This window comes from Microtus oregoni, unplaced genomic scaffold, assembly GCF_018167655.1.
Source record: "Microtus oregoni isolate MIOR12 unplaced genomic scaffold, Mior012 000005F_ref0000423, whole genome shotgun sequence".
NCBI classification, from domain to species: domain Eukaryota; kingdom Metazoa; phylum Chordata; class Mammalia; order Rodentia; family Cricetidae; genus Microtus; species Microtus oregoni.
Window position 1 is genome coordinate 40206076 of NW_024543064.1, and position 22208 is coordinate 40228283.

Sequence of the window (22208 nt, forward strand, 5' to 3'; positions counted from 1 at the left end):
ACCAATAGTCCCAGCTACTGGTGGGGAGAGGAGCAGAGGGTTACTTGAGTCCATGAGTTTAAGACAGTCCTAAGCTCATGCATAAACCTCCATCTCAAAAACAAAAACCAAAGGAAAAAAGACACAAGATGGAAAGCTATTTTTATGTAGAGAAATCCGGTAGATGCCACTTTGAACAAGTGAACTAAGTTGCTGTTGCCATGGGATACAAAGCCATCACACACCTGAGTGAGTCACTGAGACAGTATACTAGCTCTGCAGTATTCCTGCAGATATGCATAACCTTGAATTTAGTTATGAAGAAACATCAAAACTCAAGTTAAAACAAAAGCTTACAAAATAAACACATTTTTCAAAACTGTCAAGTCACAAAAGACAAGACTAAGAAACTGTTACAGTTTAAAGAAAAAAAGAAACTTTAAAACTATTTTAAAGATTCATTTTTATTAAAATATTTAAAATATTTCTATTTCTCTCTGTTGTGTGCATGCGTGTGTATGTGTATGCCTTATGTATACAAGGTACTGAGGAGGTCAGAAGAGGGTGTTGGGTCCCTGAGAGTTAAGAGTTATAGGTGGTTTTGAGCCTCCTGATGTTAGTTGCTGGGAATAGACTTTGGTTCTTCTGGAAGAACAGCAAACATGAAGCCACTGAGTCATCGTCCAGGCTCCCAACAACTACTTATAATGTGTGATCCCATATTGTAGTCTAGACCAGAATAAAAGAAGTTCACTTTCCTTCTTCTTTTTTTTGGGGGGGTATGCGAAGGGAATAAGGTCTCACGACATAGCCCTAGCTGGCCCGTAACTCACTATGTAGACTAGCTGGCCTAGCCTCAAACTCATATAGATCTACCTGCCTCTGCCTCCCAAGAGCTGGGATTAAAGGCATGAATCACCATACCCAACAATTATTTTCTTTTTCTATGAAGGATATTAGTAGACACGACAAAATATGAATAAATTCAAAGATTAGATCATAATACTATACTAATGTAATGTTTCTAATCTTTGCAATTATACTATATCTGTACTGTTGTGAGGAAATATACTAAAATATTTAAGAACAAAGGATTAGAAAATAATTATTTGCTAGGCAGTGATGTATGACTTTAATCCCAGCACTCGGGAGGCAGAGGCAGGTGGATCTCAGCGAGTTTGAGGCCAACCTGGTCTACAAAGCCGGGGCTGTTACACAGACAAACCCCTGTCTTGGAAAACTAATAATAATAACAACAAGTGATCTGGGGTGCCCAGCCTCAACTGATATATCTATGACATAACTCCTGTACCTAAGACTCAGGGAACATCACAGAAGAAAGGAACAGAGGCAGAGGACCAGAGAAGTTGCTGTGAGATTGTTTCCTAGAAATGATAGGGAAGCTTCGCCTCAACAATATGGTTGCCTAAACAAGACCCACAGAAACACACTAATAAACATGCTAACGTCGAAAGGGGAAATCTACCAGGGCCCCATCCACATACAAAGAACAACAGGCAACTAAGGGATGCTAAGAGTGGGAGAAACAATCTTCCCCAGGGATGGGTCTCTTAACTGGTTATTCAGACCCAAGTGGCCAGTCCTAACATCATATACACATAAGTAACACTAACGGACTGAGCAGTTTATTCCTACATATGTTTATGTATATGTAACAATAACAACTAAAGAAAAAGAGGTCATGATTTGAGGGGAGGGGTTTGTAGACAGGGTTTCTCTGTGTAGCTCTGACTGTCCTGGTACTCTGTAGACCAGGCTGGACTCAAACTCACAGACATCTACCTGCCTTTGCCTCTAGAGTGCTGGGATTAGAGGTGTGTACCACCACTGCCTGGCATAATTATAATTTAAAAAATTAAAAGCAATATATATCATATATACATCTACATATGTATCTTATATATAATAGATGTACATATTGTATGTATATATACACATCTATCTCTTATTGAGATAGAAAAAAGAGAAAATAAGAGTATGCTAAAGCAAATGTGGATACGGGTGACACATACATGAGATTTGGGGGTAATATTTTTTTTTTGCAATCATTTAAATCTGAAATTATTCCAAATTATAAAGTAAGAAATTCCCACAAGCATATAACATTTTAATTATTCCCTTCTAAATATATGTACATTGGTACTGTTGAGATGGCTCAGTAGTTAAGAGTTTGTACTGATCTTGCAGAGGACGTGATTTGGTTCTCAGCACAAATGGCATTGGCTCACAACCACTTCCCCAACAGATCTGAAACCTCTGACCTAGGAGGGCACCTGCAATCCCGTGTATAGACTGGCATACAGGCACACACATTGACACACTTATTAGAAATAATGAAATCAGTCTTCAACTGCACTTGATTTATGCAAATATGAAAAACAATTGGGACGGGTGGTGGTGGCGCACGCCTTTAATCCCAGCATTTGGGAGACAGAGGCAGGTGAATCTCCGTGAGTTCGAGGCCAGCCTGGTCTACAAGAGCTAGATCCAGAACAGGCACCAAAAACTACAGAGAAACCCTGTCTTGAAAATCAAAAAAAAAAAAAAGAAAAACAACTGGAACCATACAACATTCCTTTTTACTTTATACTTTTATTACGTTGGTACTGAATCATGAGCAGTTTTCAATATCATCTAAAACAATTTGAAGATAATTACTGGAGGCTGGAGAGATGCTCACTGCTCTTGCAGAGGACCAGGGTTCAGTTCCCAGCACCTACCTGAGGTTCTTAACAGCCATCTGTAAATCCAGGTACAGGTGATTTGATGCTCTCTGGCCTTCCTGGAAACCTGTATGCATATGGTGCACATAAACCCACACAGGCACACACATATGTATTAAAAAAAAGATTAATGGCTAGGAGATGGTGGCGCACGCCTTTAATCCCAGAACTCAGAAGGCAGAGACAGGCAGATCTCTGTGAGTTTGAAGCCAGCCTGGTCTACAGAGTGAGTTCCTGGACAGACTCCAAAGCTACTGAGAAACTTGAAAACAAAAACCAAACAAACAAAAAGATTAATGGATACACAATATTTTTGTGGAGATAATATAATTTACTTAATTCATTTTAAGTTATCCTCATATTTTTGTGCCAACATTTTATATCTCTCACATATAAATAATATTTTTATATTATTTTATTATATAATAAAACATACCTGATATATGTATATATATATCTTTATCTATACATATGGTTGCTTCTTTGGGGCTGGAGAGATGGCTCAGTGGTTAAGAGCACTGTCTGCTCTTCCAGAGATCCTGAGTTCAATTCCCAGCAACCACATGGTGGCTCCAAACCATCTATAAAGAGATCTGGCGCCCTCCTCTGGCGTGTGGAGGCAGAAAGTTGTATACATAATAAATAAATCTTCAAAAAAAAAAAGTGAATGATTGCACTTGTGTGGAGGTTAGACCCTGTGCAAGTCAAGCAATAACTTGGAGGTCTCAGTTCTGCTCTTCTACCATGTGGGTCCCAGATCATCAGGCTTGCAGGTGAGCACATTTACCCACTGAGCCATCTTGGAGGCTGCTTTGTTCTTTTTTTTTTTTTTCCCCGAGACAGGGTTTCTCTGTGGCTTGGAGCCTGTCCTGGAACTAGCTCTGTAGACCAGGCTGGTCTCGAACTCACAGAGATCTGCCTGCCACCACCGCCCGGCCCTTTTTTTTTTTTTTTGCTTTGTTCTTTTTAAAGTGACTATCAATACAAGGTCAAAACATATTTACTTGTATGTCTCTCTTATAAGATTGTGAGTGAGCCTGTGGGACAAGTGCTGTGTTTTAATCCTCTCTATATCCCTAAAATTGGTCTCAGCATGGGTATTGTTAGGCTGAACTAGTTAGCCTACATCATATCTGCTCAGTGACTTTTTAAGCCTTGCCTTCAATTTTCAGGAGCTAAAATAAGAATTCCCTTTGAGATGTGTAGCCCAGAACGGAACCTAGCCTACTGCCGACAGCTGTGATCGCTCACATCCTTCTTCCCTCATCAAATGCTGCCCAGAATCACACCTGAAATCCCAGTGTCTTGTAGAACTCACAAGCCCCAGAGCAAGCCAGAAGTCTGTTAAGCATCCTAAACTGAAAAAGGAACCTGGGGGCATCTGGGAGCTTGCTATGCCATCTTAGTGGCTTAGCTGTAGGTTGAGAAAGTACAGGGCTAAAACAAACACAGATGGGGTTTTATGTTTCACTTTCAACAAAATTTATATACTATATACGCTTGTACACAAATAAAAAATATTTATTATTCTTCCTTCCCTTCCCTCTTCCCTTCAGAAAACCTCTAATTTCTTCACCAAATATTCTAGACCAAAGGGGCAGCACTGAGTTGGAGGGGAGGAGAGTAATAAAAACAAAACAAGACAAAAACAAAAAAAAACCAAGAAGCAAAATTTGTTTGGCTTTGTGTCCAGTAGTGATAACAATTAAATATGATCCCCAGAATTTGGACTAGGCACCTGATGGATGATGACGTCACTGGTATCTCTGCTCTCCTGCTTGAAAAGTTTGAGATGGGACTATTGTGTATTGCCTATGTTGGGCTCCAAACTCCTGAACAATAGTGATCCTTTTGCTTAGCCTTTGAAATAAACAGATATATTGGTGGATACAAGCATGCCTGGCTTCACCTTAAGCTTAAAGAGCAAAGGAAATTCTAACAGGGATGAACCTAAACTCCCTGGAAAACATTCTTAGCACACTGGCTTTCTAAAGGAAGCTGATAGTATGAAGACAAAAGTGGGGAATTCTACCAGAAAAGGAATTATGATATATTTTAAAGTGATGGCAGAGTGGTGGAAATCAATACAAAATTGGGAGTGGGATAACCAAAACAATTTGGAAGGAGGAAGGAAGCGGGTCAGAGACAGGCCAGGAGCAGAAGAGAATCAAATGAGTAAGAAGATGGGAATATAGCCATGGGACGGAATGGTAGCAGACAACAGGATTTTTTTTTTTTTATTTGCTGATTGATTGACTGTGTGGGTACATGCAGGCCTCCTGTGGTAGCCGGTTCTCTTCTTCTACCATATGGGGTCCAGAGATGGAGCTCAGATCACCAGCTTGGCCCTTTACCCGCTGGGCCATCTGGCCAGCATATGACAAAAAGATTTCAATCAAACTCCTATCAAGCAGCCTCCATCAGCAACAGAGTTTGAAAAGGAGGGAAGAAGGTGTGAGGCAAGAAGAAACTGGTCCTGGGAACAAATGAATCATCCTCACGTAGTAGCTCCACCCTAGATGCCATGATTATTCATAAACACATGCAGGCTTTTCTGCAGTGTTAGTGAGCTAGGCTTGGAAAGGGCCGGGCGAATGCCAGGTTGGCAAACTGATCTGAATTAAAGGGCCCAATTCCAGATAGCAAATTTTATCAATAGTAACTTACTTGAAGCATGTTTTCTTAATATTTCACAAAGGACTGTTATCAGATGGGAGACTGGAGGAATCACAGTCTACTTCCAGCGTTTCCTTTGGTTGGATATACTTCACAAGGAAAATGGTGGTACCAAGGCACTAGACTCATGGAGATGTGAGGATGAATCAGAGTTTCCTCTGAGCCCTTTTCTGTCGTTACAAAATGGGGATAGTGGTTTTTTTTCTCTGTGGTGTGACTCAGAATGTGGCAAAGGAAGACTTGGGGCTGTGCAGGAACAGCTTTCATTGATGAGAGGAGAACTGCTAGGTTATATTTCTGGGGTGGCTGCTCAGTTATTACTTGAACAGTTCCTGAAGTCCTCGTGTAATTTTCTCACGATCCGTTACTATTACGCTATAATCTAAGGTAAGGGAAGATTGTTTATAATATTTTCATGCAGAAAATGCAGTGATTCTATTTTGATGCCTGCTATGCAGTAGACTGTCAAAGGATCCAGTGTATTAGGCTCTCTTCTTCGGTGGAAGATTATATAAATGCATTAGTGAGATTTAGGAACATTTCACTCAGACCAGGACACACACACACACACACACGGTAGGGGGAGTGAGGTGGGACAAACAAAAACAAATGGGTACAAATCAAGATGAAGAATGATGTTGTATTAGGTCGTTCTGGAGTCAACACAAATTGGAGCCGTAGGCCAGTCCTTTCATCGCTAACCTTCACAAGCAGCGAGGCGGGCAGGAGAAAACAGAGGTTCGAAATATTACGTAACTTGCCAGGGTCGTAAAACCATTCAGGATGTAACTGGAACCAATGGTATCAGGATCTGCCTGGCATCAAAGTCCTTGCTCATTCTAGCACAGCACCCAGAAGAAACAAACAAGCAAACAAAAACACTGTATTTGGGAATCTGGGGGACCAAAGGGATTTAGAAAATTTTCTCTTTTCCTATTTCCCTTCTGACAGTCTTTTGTGTTTGGTTGTGACGTTAGCTGTAGAGGCTGGGCAAGATCAAACAGGAGGCATTTGTAAACAAAATTATTGCACAGTCCTCAATACCCCCACAATTTCCCTCTTCCAGAGTCTGACCTAGGATTTGGTAAGGGTGGGTGGTGCAGAAGGCTGGAGAAGAGGTGGTGGCCGGGTTAGGTTAGTGAAGGGATGATTCTTTTCTTACCTTTAAGTTGTTTATCAGTTTCAGAACAACCCGTTGCTTATTCTCTTCTTTTGGTCAGCGTTTTATTTTTTTCCCCCTATTTTGGGGGGAAGGTTAAGGGTTAAGGGGTCCTGTAGCAAATTTCTGTAATGAATCTGCACAGTAGCTCCAAAAAAGTTAAGGTTAAAGATTATTCCTTTATCTGTTTTGGGAAGGGATCGTGCATGTGCTTTGAAAAAGATAAAAGGAAGATTTGTTCTGGGTCACTCTCCTTTCGTACCGACGCACGGAGGGGATTAGAAGGGACCCCCTGTTTCCATGAAAAATGAGCCGAGATTCCCTCACATTCCCGCTCGCGGGAGCGGGTTCGAGTGACAAGAGCATTCACGTACCTTCCGGAGGAAAGAAAGGTGCTGGGGTCTGACGGGGGTGGGGCGGGGGCAGCCGACAGCTTCCGGCTCCCGGGAAAGCCGCGTCAGGGGCGGGCCGCGGGCCGCGGGCGGCGCAGGGCGCACAGGGCCCCGCCACCCCTAGGCCGCGCTGCCTCCTCGCCTTCCCTGCCGCTCGTGCTCGGCGCGGCCGCCGCAGTCCCGGCGCCGTTGCGGGACGTGGGGTCCAGGGGGCGCTGTGGCCCAGTGGCGCGGGCGGCTGGAGCGGCCACCGCGGCGCCCGAGGCTTCGCCGAGCCCGTCCGCCCGCAGCGCCTCGGTCGTCCCGCCGTAGCCTGCGCCCCCAGACGCGCTCCACCGCGCTCCCCCGGACCCGCGTGGCTGAGGCGGCCCCGGAGCCGATGCGGCTGGAGGGACGCCGGGCCTCAGCCTCCGCCGCAGCGACCGCAGCCTCCTCAGGAGTGCGAGGTTTCGCGGCGGAGCCCTGCTGAGGAGGAGGCTTGCGGCGGAGGGACGACCCCCGGGCCATGGAGAGGCGGTGAGTGTGGCGCGCCGCGGTGCGGGGCTCGCCGGCTCGCGCCGCTCAGGGGCCCTGCCGCCAGCTATCGGGCCGGGCGGACGGAGCGTCCTGGCACTGCGGCCGCCGCGGGCACCCCGCGGCTCTGGGGCCTCGGCCCTTTTTCTGTGGGTCCCCCGGGAGGCTGGAGGTGCGCGGTGGGCGAGTAGGCCCCGCGATGCCGAGAAGCCCTTGCCCGGGCCTGGGTTCCGGCGTGGCCGGGTACGTGAAGACCGGGCTGGCGGCCGCACCGGTGCCCTTCGCGTTTGTCCCGGGCGGGGCCGAGCGTGCCTTCCTTCCCAGGGCCCTGCGTACACGTCCCGGAGGGAAGCAGAGGACGCTTGTTTGCAAACAGCTTTGCTTCTCTGTGCCCAGGACTGAGTCCTGCGGAGCCACCCCCTGGGTGGGGAGTGGGGAGTATTGAGGTACAGAGAGTGCGGGTCCCCGAAGCCCCTGGTACTCCAGGACTAGCATTCACGCCTCTCCTGCTAGAGACACAGCCTTTTGCGTCTTATTTGAGGTGAAATTTCATCACCTGCCGCAGGCTCATCCTTTCCGTCTTATGTTACATCTCGTCTCTGAGCGAGGTCTGCCTTGGAGAAAGCCCCATCCCATCTTTGCCATGCTAAGTTTCCTAGCTGAGCTCCTACAGTTTAAAAAAAAAATCTTTTCTGAATACGTCTTTTCCACCTTCAAAGAGACAGGAAATGTTTTAATGCTTCAGTCCTTGTTACAAAAATGTTCCACCCAAATAAGGAACGGATGGCTAGAGAATTTCAAGTCGAGCTAATTATCCTAATAACAAGGGCCTGACAGAAATGGGATAGAGGCTCAATTGTTAAAGGAAAACGATTTGTTTTGTTCCGGTAATATTGTAAAAAAAAAAAAATGATACCACAAGTCAGTATTGGGTGCTTCTTGTTTATGATAAATGTGATTACAGGTTATTCTTCATTTCCTATTATATAGGACTTATGTGTACATCTAGAACTTTGATTCATGAAAATATGTATATACAGTAAAAATTTTGCACACACGGAGAGGTACCGTATCGGCTTTCAGTACGTATTTAATAACCAGAGAGAGAGAGAGAGAGAGATCACTGATAATGTCATAGTACATTTTGATGGTCATTCAACGTTTAAAGTGAGATTCTAGTGATGGTGACTTGTAAAATTATTATTTTTATCAGTAGTAGTAGTAGGGTTAAATTAAAATGCTGACTGGTTCTATTTACAGCCAGGCATTTGTTTAAAATTTATAAAATATGTTGCTCCCTACCTGAGAGAAAGCCATCAGTTAGTGTGTAGTTACTTTCCAGACTCCTCCTGTCTTAACCTGCCTGTCCAGCACAGGAACCTCCAGAGATCTAAGGAGGTTCAGTGTGGTGAAGAATTTTGAGGATCCAGCGTGTTAGGTGTTTTACCCGTGCTTTGGTCAGCTCTTGTGTAAGCATTTGTAACTGGAAAAAGTTGCCTTGACTAGGTATTTTGGTGAATTTAGGTTTTAAAAGTCTGATCTTTCCAGAGCGTGTCTCTAAAGACCAGTATTAGAATCAGTTGGGAGTGTGTTGATTAAAAATATGGTTTTTGGTCCCCTACCTCCGAACTGTGGTGACAACAGTAACCCAAAGACCGTGATGTTCATCACCCGTCCTGATTCTTAGCACTACTACATTTGAACATCTCGTAAACGTTAAACGAGACTGCTTAGGTGAACAAACGTATCGGCTCTCTAGCAAAACTGTCTTAAGTGGCTTTTCCTAGCTACAAATAATGGTTTTATAATGCAGATAGAAAAACTGTGTTTTGAGGGACAGCTGTTTCAGTCGACGAGCATTGAGAGCCTGCTATGGTCTTGTTAAGGAAGGCTATCTAGGCATTCATCTTGGCAATTAATAAACTTTAATATTGTCTGTAAAATGTGGTTGGTATTATACTTAATTTGGAAGGCTTTAGGAGACAGCCACCGAAGAAAGTATTATAATGTATAAAATTTTTAACAGTTTTAGCTATTAGTACAGGTTCTGTTTTAGTGCTCTGGGAAATACAAAAATGACCAAGGCTTCTGCTAGCAATTGGCTAATTGTGGAAGCAGGACAGGTTTAATGAACTGTTACAAGACTGGGTCAGAAAGGTGTTGTAATTGAGTAAAATGAGCTAGATCTCTGCTAGGTTTCTGTGTCTCATCCAGTATCTGGCCCTTCAGGAGCATTGGTAAGGGATGGGAGGTCACTCAGTGGAAGAGGACTTGCTTAGAATGTACGAGCCCCTCGGTTTAATTCCCAGAATTGGGGGAAAAAAATCACATGCAGTATTCCTTTCTTTTCCAATTCCTGATTCAGTGTTTTCCTTAAAGAAATAATGGCATATGTTGCCTGGAAAGTACTAGTTTTATATTAACTCCTTCGTGATGAAAGAACAAATGAATGGGTTGGGATGGTCCCATTTCCTCTGTTGCTAAGCTACCATTTTTATTCCATGCGCTAAAGTTTGTTTGGCTCCTCTTATGTACTGGCCACAGACTGGCTGGTTGCAAGGTACAATGTTTGATTAAAAGAATTTCCTAGATTTTAATTCAGTTTTTTTTTTTTGTTTCAAGGAGGTGGTACATACGTGTTTTATGGTTTTTAATTGCATTGCGTGCTGTGGTGCAGAGATGGAGTCAGATATGAACAGGAATCCTTTCTGCATCTCTTAGAGCAATGTGACACTTATGTTCTGAGCTCCTTACAGTCTCTTGGAGTAATGGTACCCCTCCCAGGGAAGTAGAACGTTTCTATGAGATGAAGTGATCGTAGACACTGCAGAGACATGTTCATTTCTATTCTTCCTTTTGGGGAAAAATAAAAATAAAAACCAGATCTTGTATATCCTGTGTGGCTTAAAACTTGGTAGCTTGATTTATTTATTTGAAACTAGTTCTGCTTTGGGATTTTTTTTTTTAAATTTGATGGAAAAAATTTAATACTACCAAGTGCACACATTTTCCACCTCATCTTTTGTTTAATAAACTAATATTCTGATTGCCTAAGATATACTTGTTTGTTGATTCACTTTAAGTTTTACATTACTCTGTGTGTTTGGCCTGCGGTGTGTTAATTACTATATAGAGTGTCATTCTTTTTTTTTCTTTTTTTCTTTTTTTTCTTCTTTTAGTGTTTTGAGACAGGGTTTCTTTGTGTAGCCCTGGCATTTCTGGAGCTAACTCTGTAGACCAGGATGGCATCAAACTCACAGATCCACCTGCCTCTGCTGGGATTAAAGGTGTGTGCCACCACTGGCTGGCTGTAGAGTGTCATTCTTAGTATGTAGTGATAATAGGAAAATACTTAGTTACAGATACTGAGCAGAAATAGTTCATGGGTTTTGTTTAGTTTAAGAACTGAGGAATATTATTCAGAACATAGACTTTCCCTTATAATCTGTAGTGATGAGAATCAGAGTTCTTATAATTTATCATGTGTAATATTCCAGTCTTGTAACCTGTTACAACCTTGAACAGTCTGTTTACACTTTTTAAGTCTTAATTTATTCTTCTATAAAACAAAGCTAATATTACCCACTTTGTAGGATTATTACAAGGATTAAGTGATATATAAATCAGATATATAGTTCTGTTCCATGGAAAATAAGCATTACTCTAGAAATGGAAAATATATTTGAGTTTTGAAAAAGTTTAAAAGATCATTAATTATTTATATGGTTTTCTGCTAAGAAATAAAGCTAGCATGATCGATTGTAAAGCACTGCCAATTAAGGATGAGACAAGTTTGCCTGTTAGTATTTTGATTATATAGCTAATAGAGTGTCTATATTTTATTATAAATTTATTTAATGAAATAATTTAAAAATGCTTTTTATTTATTTTTATTGAGCTCTACATTTTTCTTTGCTCCCTTCTCTGCCTCTTCCCTCCTCTTCAACCCTTCCCCAAGGTCCCCATGCTCCCAATTTACTCAGGAGATCTTGTCTTTTTATACTTTCCATATAGATTAGATCTATGCAAGTCTCTCTTAGTGTCTGCATCGTTGTATAAGTTCTCTGGGATTGTGATTTGTGTGCTAGTTTTTTTTTTTTGCCTTATGTTTTAAAACCACTTATAAGTGAGTACATGTGATAATTGTCTTTCTGTGTCTAGGTTACCTCATTCAAAATGATGTTTTCTAGCTCCATCCATTTTCCTGCAAGATTCAAGATGTCGTTTTTTTCTGCTGTATAGTACTCCATTGTGTAAATGTACCACATTTTCCTTATCCATTCTTGGATTGAGGGGCATTTAGGTTGTTTCCTTCTGGCTATGACAAACAAAGCTGCTATGAACATAGTTGAACACATGTCCTTGTGGCATGATTGAGTATCCTTTGGATATATACCCAAAAGTGGTATTACTGGGTCTTGAGGAAGGTTGTTTCCTAATTTTCTGAGGAAACGCCACACTGATATCCAAAGGGGTTTTACTAGCTTGCATTCCCACCAGCAATGCAGCAGTGTTCCTTTTACCCCACATCCTCTCCAGCATAAGTTGTCACCGCTGTTTTTGATCTTGACCATTCTTACAGGTGTAAGATGGAATCTCAGAGTTGTTTTGATTTGCAGTTCTCTGACTAAGGATGTTGAGCATTTCCTTAAGTGTCTTCAGCCAGAAAATGCTATTTATAAAACAGTTTCTATTTTATAAATTAGATAGTACTTTAAAATTTTTTCCTTTTGAAACAGGGTGTGATTTAGTCCAGGCTAGCCTAGAACTTGCAACTGTAACAGGCAATGATTTTGAACTTCCGATCTTCTCATCTCTATTTCCCAAGTGATTGGATTATAGCCATGAACCACTATGCTTGGCTTAAATTATTTTAAATAGTCCAATTTACAGAAATGAACTATTATAAAATTTGAATAGTATGTGTATGTTTGTATTTATACCTTTTCAAAACTTTTGGGAAAATAAGATAAAGGTAAAATCTCTAAGGGTATTCATTAAAGTCAAGAAACAGTTTTTCGAGTTTCTGTTACACAAGGGGAAAGGAATTTCATGCCTTTGACAGGACTCTAGAAGCCATGAAGATCTACAGCACTAGCTGTAGAGATGTTAGAGGGGAAGATGAGAGCACATACATTCGGCCACATTTAGAATACTAAGGAAGGGTCTTTTTCATGGTCTATGTCTTGAGATACAATTCACATACACATAGTTTAACCATCTAAAGCATACAATTTAATGGCTTTATTTATTTATTTATTTTACGGAGTTGTGTAAATGTTACTACTCTCTTTTTGGAACATTTTCATTGCTTCAAACTGGTATCCGTTAGCAATCACCCCAATATCTTCCTAATCTCCCAGACCTGGGCAGACACTAGTGGGTTTCTCTTCTAAAGAATTCCTAGCGGTTCTGAACACTTACTATAATAGAGTCATATAATGGGATTGGTTTATTTCTATTAGTATAATTGCATTTTCAGGGCTCAATAATAATGAATCTGTAGCTTATTTCTTGCTATTACTCATATACCACATTTCATTAATTCATTCATCAGTTTGGGTGTGCTTTTATTTTTTTGGCTGTCATGAATAATGTTAGTCAAGTTTTATGCATATTGTTATGTACATGTATATTTTCATTGCCTTTGGGATATACATAGGAATAGAATTGCTGAGTCAGGTAGTAACTGTTTAACCTTTTGAGGAATAGCCTGGTTGTCTGACTAAGTGACTGTAATATTTTATGTTCTCACTAGCAGGTACGTGAGGGTTCTAATTTTTTCACATCCTCACCAACTCTTGTTATCTGCCTTTTGATATGACCACCTGAGTAAGTGTAAGGTGGAGATTAATAACTTGTTTACAGTCATTAGGTAAATTGTTGAAGCTATACTTGGTGACAAATTGCCAGAGTTTTTGATGATAAGAAATGTTTTTGGCTTAAGGATAAAACTATGTACTGCTAGTTAACTTATTAAGTGGAACTGGTTAGCCATGTTGGGGGTGGTGATGGGAATGAAATAGGGATACCGGATTTTTACAAATCATTATTATTATTACTGTTATTTTGGCTCATGCTGACCTGGATCTCACTATGTAGCTCAGGCTCGCCTCAGATCTCAGGGATTCACTTGCATCAGCCTCCAAAGTACTTGAATTATAGGCAAGCACTACCAGGCCTTCTTTAAAGAACATTTATTAACAAAAGGCAATTGTAAGCCCCAGGTTTTATTTTCCTTTAACTCTCCTAAAACATTTCTAAAAATTTAGAGTCCAGCATTTCTTTTTTTTTTGATATATTTATTTATTATATATATAGAGTTCTACCTGCATGTACACTTGCAGGAAAGAAGAGGAAATCAGATCTCATTAAAGATGGTTGTAAACCACCATGTGGTTGCTGGGAATTGAACTCAGAACCTCTGGAAGATCAGCCAGTGCTCTTTAACTCCTGAGTTATCTCTCCAGCCTGTAAATTAGCGTCTCTAAGCACCAAAGTCTGACAGATTTTTAATGACCATCATTACCTATCTATGATGTATACTTTTAGATAAATATAGATTGATTGCTGGAGATGGTGGTGGACACCTGTAATCCTAGCATTTTAGAGAACGAGGCAGGAAAATTGTGGATTGAAGGCCAGTCTTGGATATGTAGTAAGACACTTTCTCAAACAAAACAGAGCAAAATCATTAGTCATTGTTCTTAGTCTTATGTTTAGAAAATTACTCTATATTCTAACTTGTGTTCAAGGTATTGAATTTTTTTCTGTGGTATTTTGTGAGACATAGTTCAAATTAACAATGATGATTTGGCTAATATTTTAAAGTTTTGGTTTGTTGTTGTTGTTTTCAAGCAAGTTAGGGGAAATACTGCAGGTGACCATTGTTGTAGTGCAAAGGACAACTTTGGAATCTTTATGATGCATTAGACGTACTATTTTCCCATTTTAAGATTACTTTTAGAGAGTTTACTGAGATGACATAAGCCTGTAGTCCCAGGCTGATGCAGGATAATCGTGTATTTGATGACATCCTGGTCTTCATCTTGAGACCCTATTTCAAGACGCTCTGGGCTGGAGAGGTAGCTCAGCAGTGCAACACTTTCCTGATCCTTTAATCTGAACTGCATGAAAGACTAGTACTGCTCCTTGGTTGCTTTGAATGCCACGGTTTCCATATGAAGTTATAAAAAGCAGCAGTTCTAGAGCCTTTTTGTGGGACTCATGAAAAGCCTTAAAAAAAAAGTTTGTTGTGGGGGGCAGAGTTTTACACTGTAGTGCAGTATGGCCTTGAATTCCTGGTCCTCCTTCAGCCTCCAGAGTGCTAGGATTACAGGTGTGAGCCAACATGCCAGGCATAGACTTGTTGTTTTTTTTTTTAATGTGTAATATGTTCTGGTTCTTATCTAACTCCTCATAGTTAAAGTGGTATTTTCTCTGCCAGAATTTGTTTTATTAAAATAAGGAATAAAATTGTGTGATTTTATTACTTTTATTATATTATTTTGTTTTTATTATATATTTTGTCATAGCATTTTTTATTATTCATAGCATCACATTCTGTGCTGGAATTTATAAAACCTTAACAGTTTCTTTTTTACATTTATTTATTTGTGTGCAAGTACATGTTGGTAAATGTGTACCATGGTGCATGTTTGAAGGTCAGAGGACAACTTTGTGTGTGTGTGTGTGTGTGTGTATTTTGTATGTATTTTGGAAATTTCAGATCTCTTGTACTGTGTTTTGAATAGATAGATGTCTTACTTGTCGTTGTTAGGAAAGTATAGTAACTGATTTAGGCCTCAGTTCTCTGTTCTAAAAATCAGTTTTAGACTCAATAGCAAGGCCTTTTTCCACATGTAATACTATTTGGTATTTCAAAAAGTGAACTGATTGAAAAGCTAGATGGCATTAGATGACTTAACTCAAGGCTGTGGAGAGGAACTGGCACAGGTAAAGAATTGGGAGTGGTAGGCAGCTGGTGGAGACCAAGAAATATGCAAAAAACCAAACAGAGCAATTGTATTTTATATTATATTTTATTTTTACAAGTTTTTCTTGTAATTGAAAGACAGTGTGTTTCTGAATAAAAACCTTGAAACTGAACATTCATTTCTGCCTTTGCTTATGACAGTGTGCATATGTTTAAGACAAATGTGTCTAGAGTTGTATTGTATGAAAATAGGTCATTCAGTAGCGTGCTTGAAATAACCTGTTTCATATTGCTTATAATGTGAGAATTTAGTAATTGAAATGTGTCCCTATTGTTACAGATCTGCGAAGTTTGTTTATAAAGGAAAGGAGGGCGTTTACTACATTCTAAAAGGATGGAATACATTTTTATAACAAGATTTATATAGCCTTCCCACTCTTAAGGCATTAGACTAATATTGATAGAGATAGACAGGTGATGTTTGGCTAACCATTTCCTTGTTAGCTTATTTTAGGTGCCTTGGTTAATTGAATATTGACTTTGAAAGAAATTATCCGAGGCCAGGATTGCTCAGGTGTATTCCCTGGGAACAAGGAAATGTTCTCTAATCACATAAGTTTGGATTTTGAGCATGCTGTATTGATTACATTAGTATTTCAAAGACTGAGGAGTGGAAATGAACTAACTGAAATTTCTTCAGCTACATATTACCAAGCTTGTTTGGCTGTGGAACCAGCCAGGCTGTTCCTCAAAAGGTTAACAGAGTTACTAATTGACCCAGCAATTCTATTCCTAAATATGTATCCCTAAGGAAATGAAAGTATATGTGCACATAACAATCTGTACACAAACATTCGTAACATTATTTATAATGGCCCCAAATTGAGAGGTGTTAATATACCTTTCACCGATCTAGGTCAGCTTTGATCTGTATTTATAATGCCTCATTCATGAATATTTAAACTCTCAGTTGATAAGTTCTCATTACTTCTGTAAGGAATCCATTTTGTTGCTTACTGCTCATTATTAGAACGTTTTCTTTTATATTTTGCAGAACATCTGCTTTTCTCTAGTGTGCATCCTTTTGCTTTTTGAAACTACGCAGAACAAACTATTATTTTTTTAACCTCCAGCGATGTCAAAATAATATCTTGTCTCCTAGAGTAGTAATTCCAAACACAGACTCTGGAATCAGACCCAGTTCTATTATTTTTATGGTATGTTGTTGGGCAAGTTAAGAAGTTTTCTGTGCCAGTGCTTTCCTACCTATAAAATAGAACGAGCAGTAATACTTGAGAGAGTTGTGAGATGATCACCCAATGCAATAGATGTCTTCCTTAAAAAGCAGGCACTGAAATGGATAGTGGCATAAAAAAGAAATTAGGGAGAGGAGGTTAGAGAAGGATGTGATAGGAAAGGGAAGGACCTGCCTGCTATGCAGATCTGAAAACCCTAGCCAACCTGATAGGGAACTCTAGAGCACAAATTGCTGGCTGGAGTACCACACCGGGCAGAAGTGGACAGACTCTATTACTCCTATCATGTGTAGGCATTGTTGAAGAATTGCCCTTGACAAGTACAGCCTCAGGAAGTTGAGGTTCAAACATGTTGGAGTTAGAGGCTGTTAGCTACTATCCTCCTTGCCCCTGAGTGGCAGTTCTGTCTTTGAAAGAAGATCTGAGTGAATGCCACTGTCTGCCTCTTGTGCTAAACTGATTGGTGTATTTACACACTTTCCAAGAGCAGCAATCCTGGGATCCATGGACTGTCTTCCTAGTGGGAAAGGTAGAAGGAAGTTGTTGAGGTAGGTTTCAGCCCCCCCTGCTGTAACTGATCTCAGGCTACAATTTTCCTTGTCTGCCTCCTCTGCTATTCGGTCTAAATAAAGTCTTTGCTCTCAGCTGTCATTTCTCCTAGTCTTGACTGCTTATTAGTATTATGGCCCACATTTTCCTGAGAGGTCTGAGAGCCATACCTTCTCAGGCAGGAGTTACTGTATTTGTGAATTCATAGTTAGGCAGAAGAATATAAGTTATCACCCTACTGAATGTCTAAGTTCCACAACTACCTCTCCTTGTTTCTGTTATTAACTGTAGCTATGCTTGCTCCTCTTCTGCCTCCTGGATATAGGGAATCCCAGCTGTAAGTTGTAGTTCATTGCAGTCTTCCATGTGTCTCTTAGCTTTCTATTGCTGTGACTAAACACTGAGCAAAACTATTGGGGAGGAAGGGGGTTATTTGGCTTACAGTTTATAGTTCATCAATGAGGGCAGATAAGGCAGGAACTGAAACAGGGACCATGGAGGAATAGTGCTTACTAGCTTGCTCCTCCTGTCTTGCTCAGTTTGGTTTCTTACACACCCAGCACTACCTGACCTGAGATGACACCACCCTCAGTAGACTGGACCCTTCCACATTCATCATCAATCAAGAAAATACTTCACAGGCTTGCTACAGGCCAGATGGGGCATGTTTTAAACTGAGGTTCCTTTTTCTTAGATGACTGTGCTTGTGTCAAGTTGACTAAAAACCAACCAGCATGGTCCACGGCAAGGAAGAATGCCACTTGTGGCAGGAGCTCTCTGATTCTGTCGAGCCCAGCATTGCATGGATGAAAAGCACAAAGTTCTTCAGTGGGTCACTGGAAATTATGATGGGGGGGGGCATTTCTTCTTCCATCTCTTTCTAAGACCACATGATTCTGCTAATGGAATATCCTACAGGTGGAAATACAGCTCTGAATTAGTTTTTATGCTGCATACTAGAGCAGCAGTTTTCAACCTGTGGGTTGTGACCCCTATGAGTGTGGACGGCCCTTTCACAGGGCTTGCATATCAGACTTTTACATTATAATTCATGACAGTGAAATTGCAGTTAGGAAGTAACAACGAAATAGTGTCGTGGTTGGGAGTCACAAGGACATGAGGAACTGTATTAAAGGGTCACATCTTGAGGAAGCTTGAGAACCACTGTACTGGAGGATCTTATATGTTCTTACCTCTCTGAGTTGGCATATGAGGATCGTATATGTTTTTACCTCTCTGAGTTGGCATATCAGCTGTGCCTTCAGTAGGACATCAGACACTCTGGTAATTTGGGAATCTCTGTTTCTTGGGTTATGTTTTGTTTCTTTGTGTATTTTGTTTTGTTTTGAGACAGGGTCTCACTGTGCAGCCCTGGCTAGCCTAGCACTCTCCCTGTAGATCAAACTGGCCTTGAATCTGTGATCTCATGTGATCTGTCCGCTTCTGCCTCTGCCTCCCAAGTTGAGTTTCTGCTCCCCAATTCCTTATAATGTGAATTAAATTTCAACACATGGAGCCTTGGGGAGCAAACTCAGACCATTTCCAAACCAGAGACGGTACTGCGAGCCCTGTGCAGTGGTGCTAGTCTAGGCTCTTACTGGCTGGAAAGACAAACCAGACCTGTAATAATTGCCTATTCCTGTGAGACTCAGTCACTGGTTCATGGTTAGTTTTTTTGTCATCGCAACACAGGCTAGAGTCATCTAGGAAGAGGGGACCTCAATTAAGAAAATTCATCTCTCAGATTGGCCTGTAGGCATATCTGATGTCATTTTATTGATTAATGATTGATGTGAACGGGCCTGGCCCACCTTTGGTGGTATTGGTACCTGCCCAGGTGGTCTTTGGTTGTATAAGAAAGCAGGCTGATAAAGCCATGGGGAGCAAGCCAGAAAGCAGCACTCCTCCATGGCCTCTGCTTCAGTTCCTGCCCCGACTTCCCTTCGTGGTGGAACTGTGAGCTATAAGGTAAAATAAACTCTTCTCCAAGTCTTTATTGCAGCAATAGAAACCTAGTCTGGCTCTTCTGAGAGTGGAAGGATGCAGAATAGTCAACTTGCCACCTAATCACTCATTGATGGCCTGCGGTTTAGTGCTATATTGGGATCTTGGCAATGTTTAGAATTAGGTGTGGTAAATGAGACTGTGTTTTCTTTCCTTTCCCATCTCTATTTTTGCCAGAGTGACCTATTCATTCATGTCCTCATCATGCCAGTTCTGAGGTGGCACATGTCACTTGAGTCATTTTGTACATCTGGTGGTTCAGTGACTCTTCTGCAGAAATTAGATACTTTCTGAAGAGCCTGACACAGGAAACAGATTTTCATGCTTTGTGCTCAATTCCATGTGGTCAGTCAATTTTTGTTGTTGTTGTTTTGTTTTTCAAGACAGAGTTTCTCTGTAGCTTTGGAACCTCTCCTGAAACTAGCTCTTGTAGACCAGGCTGGCCTCTAACTCACAGAGATCCTCCTGCCTCTGCCTCCTGAAGGCTGGGATTAAAGGTGTGTGCCACCACCGCCTGGCTGCTCCTTTTTCTTAGAGTGTTTCTCTGGACCAACTGATTAGTCTACTCGCCATTGTCTATGAATGTGTGTGTTCTCATCCCACTTTTCTTTCTACAAAACTTTATAACCATACACATCATTTAAAGCTCTTTTAGGGAATTAGGGAGGTTTTCATTTCCAGTGTCAAGGTCGCCCTTAAGTTTGACTAAAATGAATCCACTGTTTGTTCTCAGCATGTGTTCACATACTGAGCTTAAGTGTTTTTTCTTTTCCTTATGTTGTTTCTGTGGGATCACTAAACAGCTCTAGATATGAGCTGAGGGAGTGATCGGATAATGGTGGTGTCTGTCAGGGAAGTCCTGGCTGCCTGCTTATGTAGTTTGCGTCCTTTGGTTCTGTTTTATTTTGGTCTTTGGTATACTGTTTCCATCTTAGAGTGGGTTGCTGCTGAGCTCAAATGCATCCGAGGGTCTTAATAAACTTAACTTATTATGTAAAGTTCTGAACACAAGGCGCCCAGTGACCAAGCACTGTGGCTCTTACCAGGACACCAGATGCTGTTGTTCTAATAGCATGGCTTTCCTATAGAACAATAGGAAAATTATTATGAAGTAGCAACGAAAATAACTTTAGGGTTGGGGAGATTACCATAATATGAGGAACTGTATTAAAGAGTCACAGTTTTAGGAAGGTTGAGAACCACTGGCTTAGGGACTGCTTGCAGTAAAGCCTGGAATTCTGCAGAGTTGTTTTCCACTCAAAGTTGGTAACCTGTCTTGTCACCACATAGGGCACAGCATGTTGCCTTTAGAATCTGAAGTCACTGTAGGGATACAAGCAGTAGCAGTTCTATTTGGAGGGGGTGCATTGGGTTGAGCCTGACAGTTACACTGAGATTACAGAACCCATGTGTCTGTGAACTTTACATGCGTAGATTCAACTGACTATCCATTGAAAATATTCTAAAAAATGTGTCTGCACTGAGCATGTGTAGACCCCCTTCCCTTGTCATTATTCCCTAAGTGACATAGTATTATAGCTGTTTACCTATCATTTATATAACTAGGTATTATGAGTAATCTAGAGGTGACTTAACATAGCAAGATATATGTAGATTATGTACAAATACTATACCATTTTATAGAAGAAATTTGAGTATCAAGAACTGGGCTCCATGAATTTTGTTGTCCCAAAGAGATAGTGTACTAGAGCCATTCCTCATCAATAGGAAGAGACAAATGCTTTATCCTGTTCTTTGGAATGTATTTATCTTTCAGGTCATTCAGAATGTTGGAAACTGGCATGCCATTGATGTTATAGACTAATGTGGTGTTCCGAGTCTGTATTTCTTCAGATAGTAGGGGTATATATGAATCAGTGGGTCTGGATCTGACAACTGGCTTAGGTCCAGGAATTGGCTAGAGGCTACTGGATTTTTATTGGGGCAATCACCCTCAGCACTTTTGAGTGTGTATATTTAGCAGCACTGTGACTGACTTGTCTACTTTTCTCCTAATGATACTCTCTCCCATTAACTATCTGCATAGGTCCCTGAGGATTTAGCGTATTAGTTTTTACCTACCTGTCAGTCATTATGATAGATTCACATCTAGTGTTGCCACCTGGTTGCTATTGCTTCAATGTCTTCATTCCTTTTCCTATCAATGAGCCAAACCCTTTAGAAAACGACCACCTACTTTCTTATCTTAGTGATGCTATTGTCTCTCTGACTTTGTTCTCGATGGCCTTGGTGAATAGTCTGACCTTCCATAATCTATCTGTTCTACTAACTCTTTCCTTACCCTATCCTACATTCTGCCATGTCAATTCAGGCATTTCACTTTTTTAGGCTTCTAAGAGCCATCCTAGCCATAAGACCATCACTTAGGTCTGTGTCAGAATTAACTCCTGAATTTTGAGACAGTGTCTCCTTTGTACTCCACTCCTCTCCCCCATAAACGTTACCTCAGGCTTGTGTTTCTGCTTTGATTAATGGTATTAAAAATACAGCCCTGTGGATGTCCTACATCCTGCTGGGTTTGCTAGCTAGTCCTTATAGTTCTTTTGGAATATGTAGTTTCTTTTCTTCTTTTTTTAGGCTCAGTGTGTCCTTCTCAGGGGTGGCATTAACTACACTCATGACAGCCAGAAGTGGAAGTGAGAGCAGATTGGGGTGGGGGAGAACCTGTTATCTTGGAGGAGAGGGCTGTTGTGAGAATGCTTTCTCCAGGGGTAGAAACAGCTGACGTAAGCAAAATGGCTGCTTCCTTATAAAGTCCCAGTGACAAACCAAAGTCTTACTTGCTAAACCAATGAGTTTTGGGGCTTACTTACAGAGTGTGGGATGAGGGGTTACTCAGAGTAGCGTGGGTGACACGGGTGGCCTGAGGCTACCTGAAAGTCTCACCCAAGCATGAATGCTAACTTCCTCATTGCTGCATAGAGCTCTCCTTTCATACTCTCCATGCTCTAGTCCCTCCTGAGACCATGGGGCAGCACA

At 41.1% G+C, this 22208-nt stretch overlaps 2 protein-coding genes across 2 annotated transcripts in view; one reads left to right on the forward strand and one right to left on the reverse strand.

Annotated features, from left to right (window-relative positions):
• Positions 1-6042: 6042 nt before the first annotated feature.
• On the reverse strand, positions 6043-22174 carry LOC121447871 (translation initiation factor IF-2-like). Its single transcript, XM_041651144.1, has 4 exons — positions 22116-22174; positions 6933-7883; positions 6562-6637; positions 6043-6238 (listed from the first exon to the last, which is right to left on the reverse strand). Exons 1-2 carry the CDS (start codon positions 22172-22174, stop codon positions 7016-7018), a joined length of 927 nt encoding a protein of 308 aa, XP_041507078.1. The 3' UTR covers positions 6043-6238; positions 6562-6637; positions 6933-7015.
• Zfyve9 (zinc finger FYVE-type containing 9) overlaps positions 7446-22208 on the forward strand; it is a 131384-nt gene continuing 116621 nt past the window's right edge. Inside the window, exon 1 of the mRNA XM_041651789.1 lies at positions 7446-7466. The gene's annotated coding sequence lies outside the window, so the exon portion shown is untranslated. The remainder of the gene's footprint in view (positions 7467-22208) is intronic.

Excerpts from the sequence above, each read along its gene's own strand:
- LOC121447871 (XM_041651144.1), bottom strand. The coding sequence starts at position 22,174 with ATGGAGAGTATGAAAGGAGAGCTCTATGCAGCAATGAGGAAGTTAGCA. Across the intron at positions 7,884-22,115 it reads AAGTTAGCATTCATGCTTGG|GGGGTGGCTCCGCAGGACTC; the intron begins GTGAGACTTTCA and ends CTCCCCACCCAG.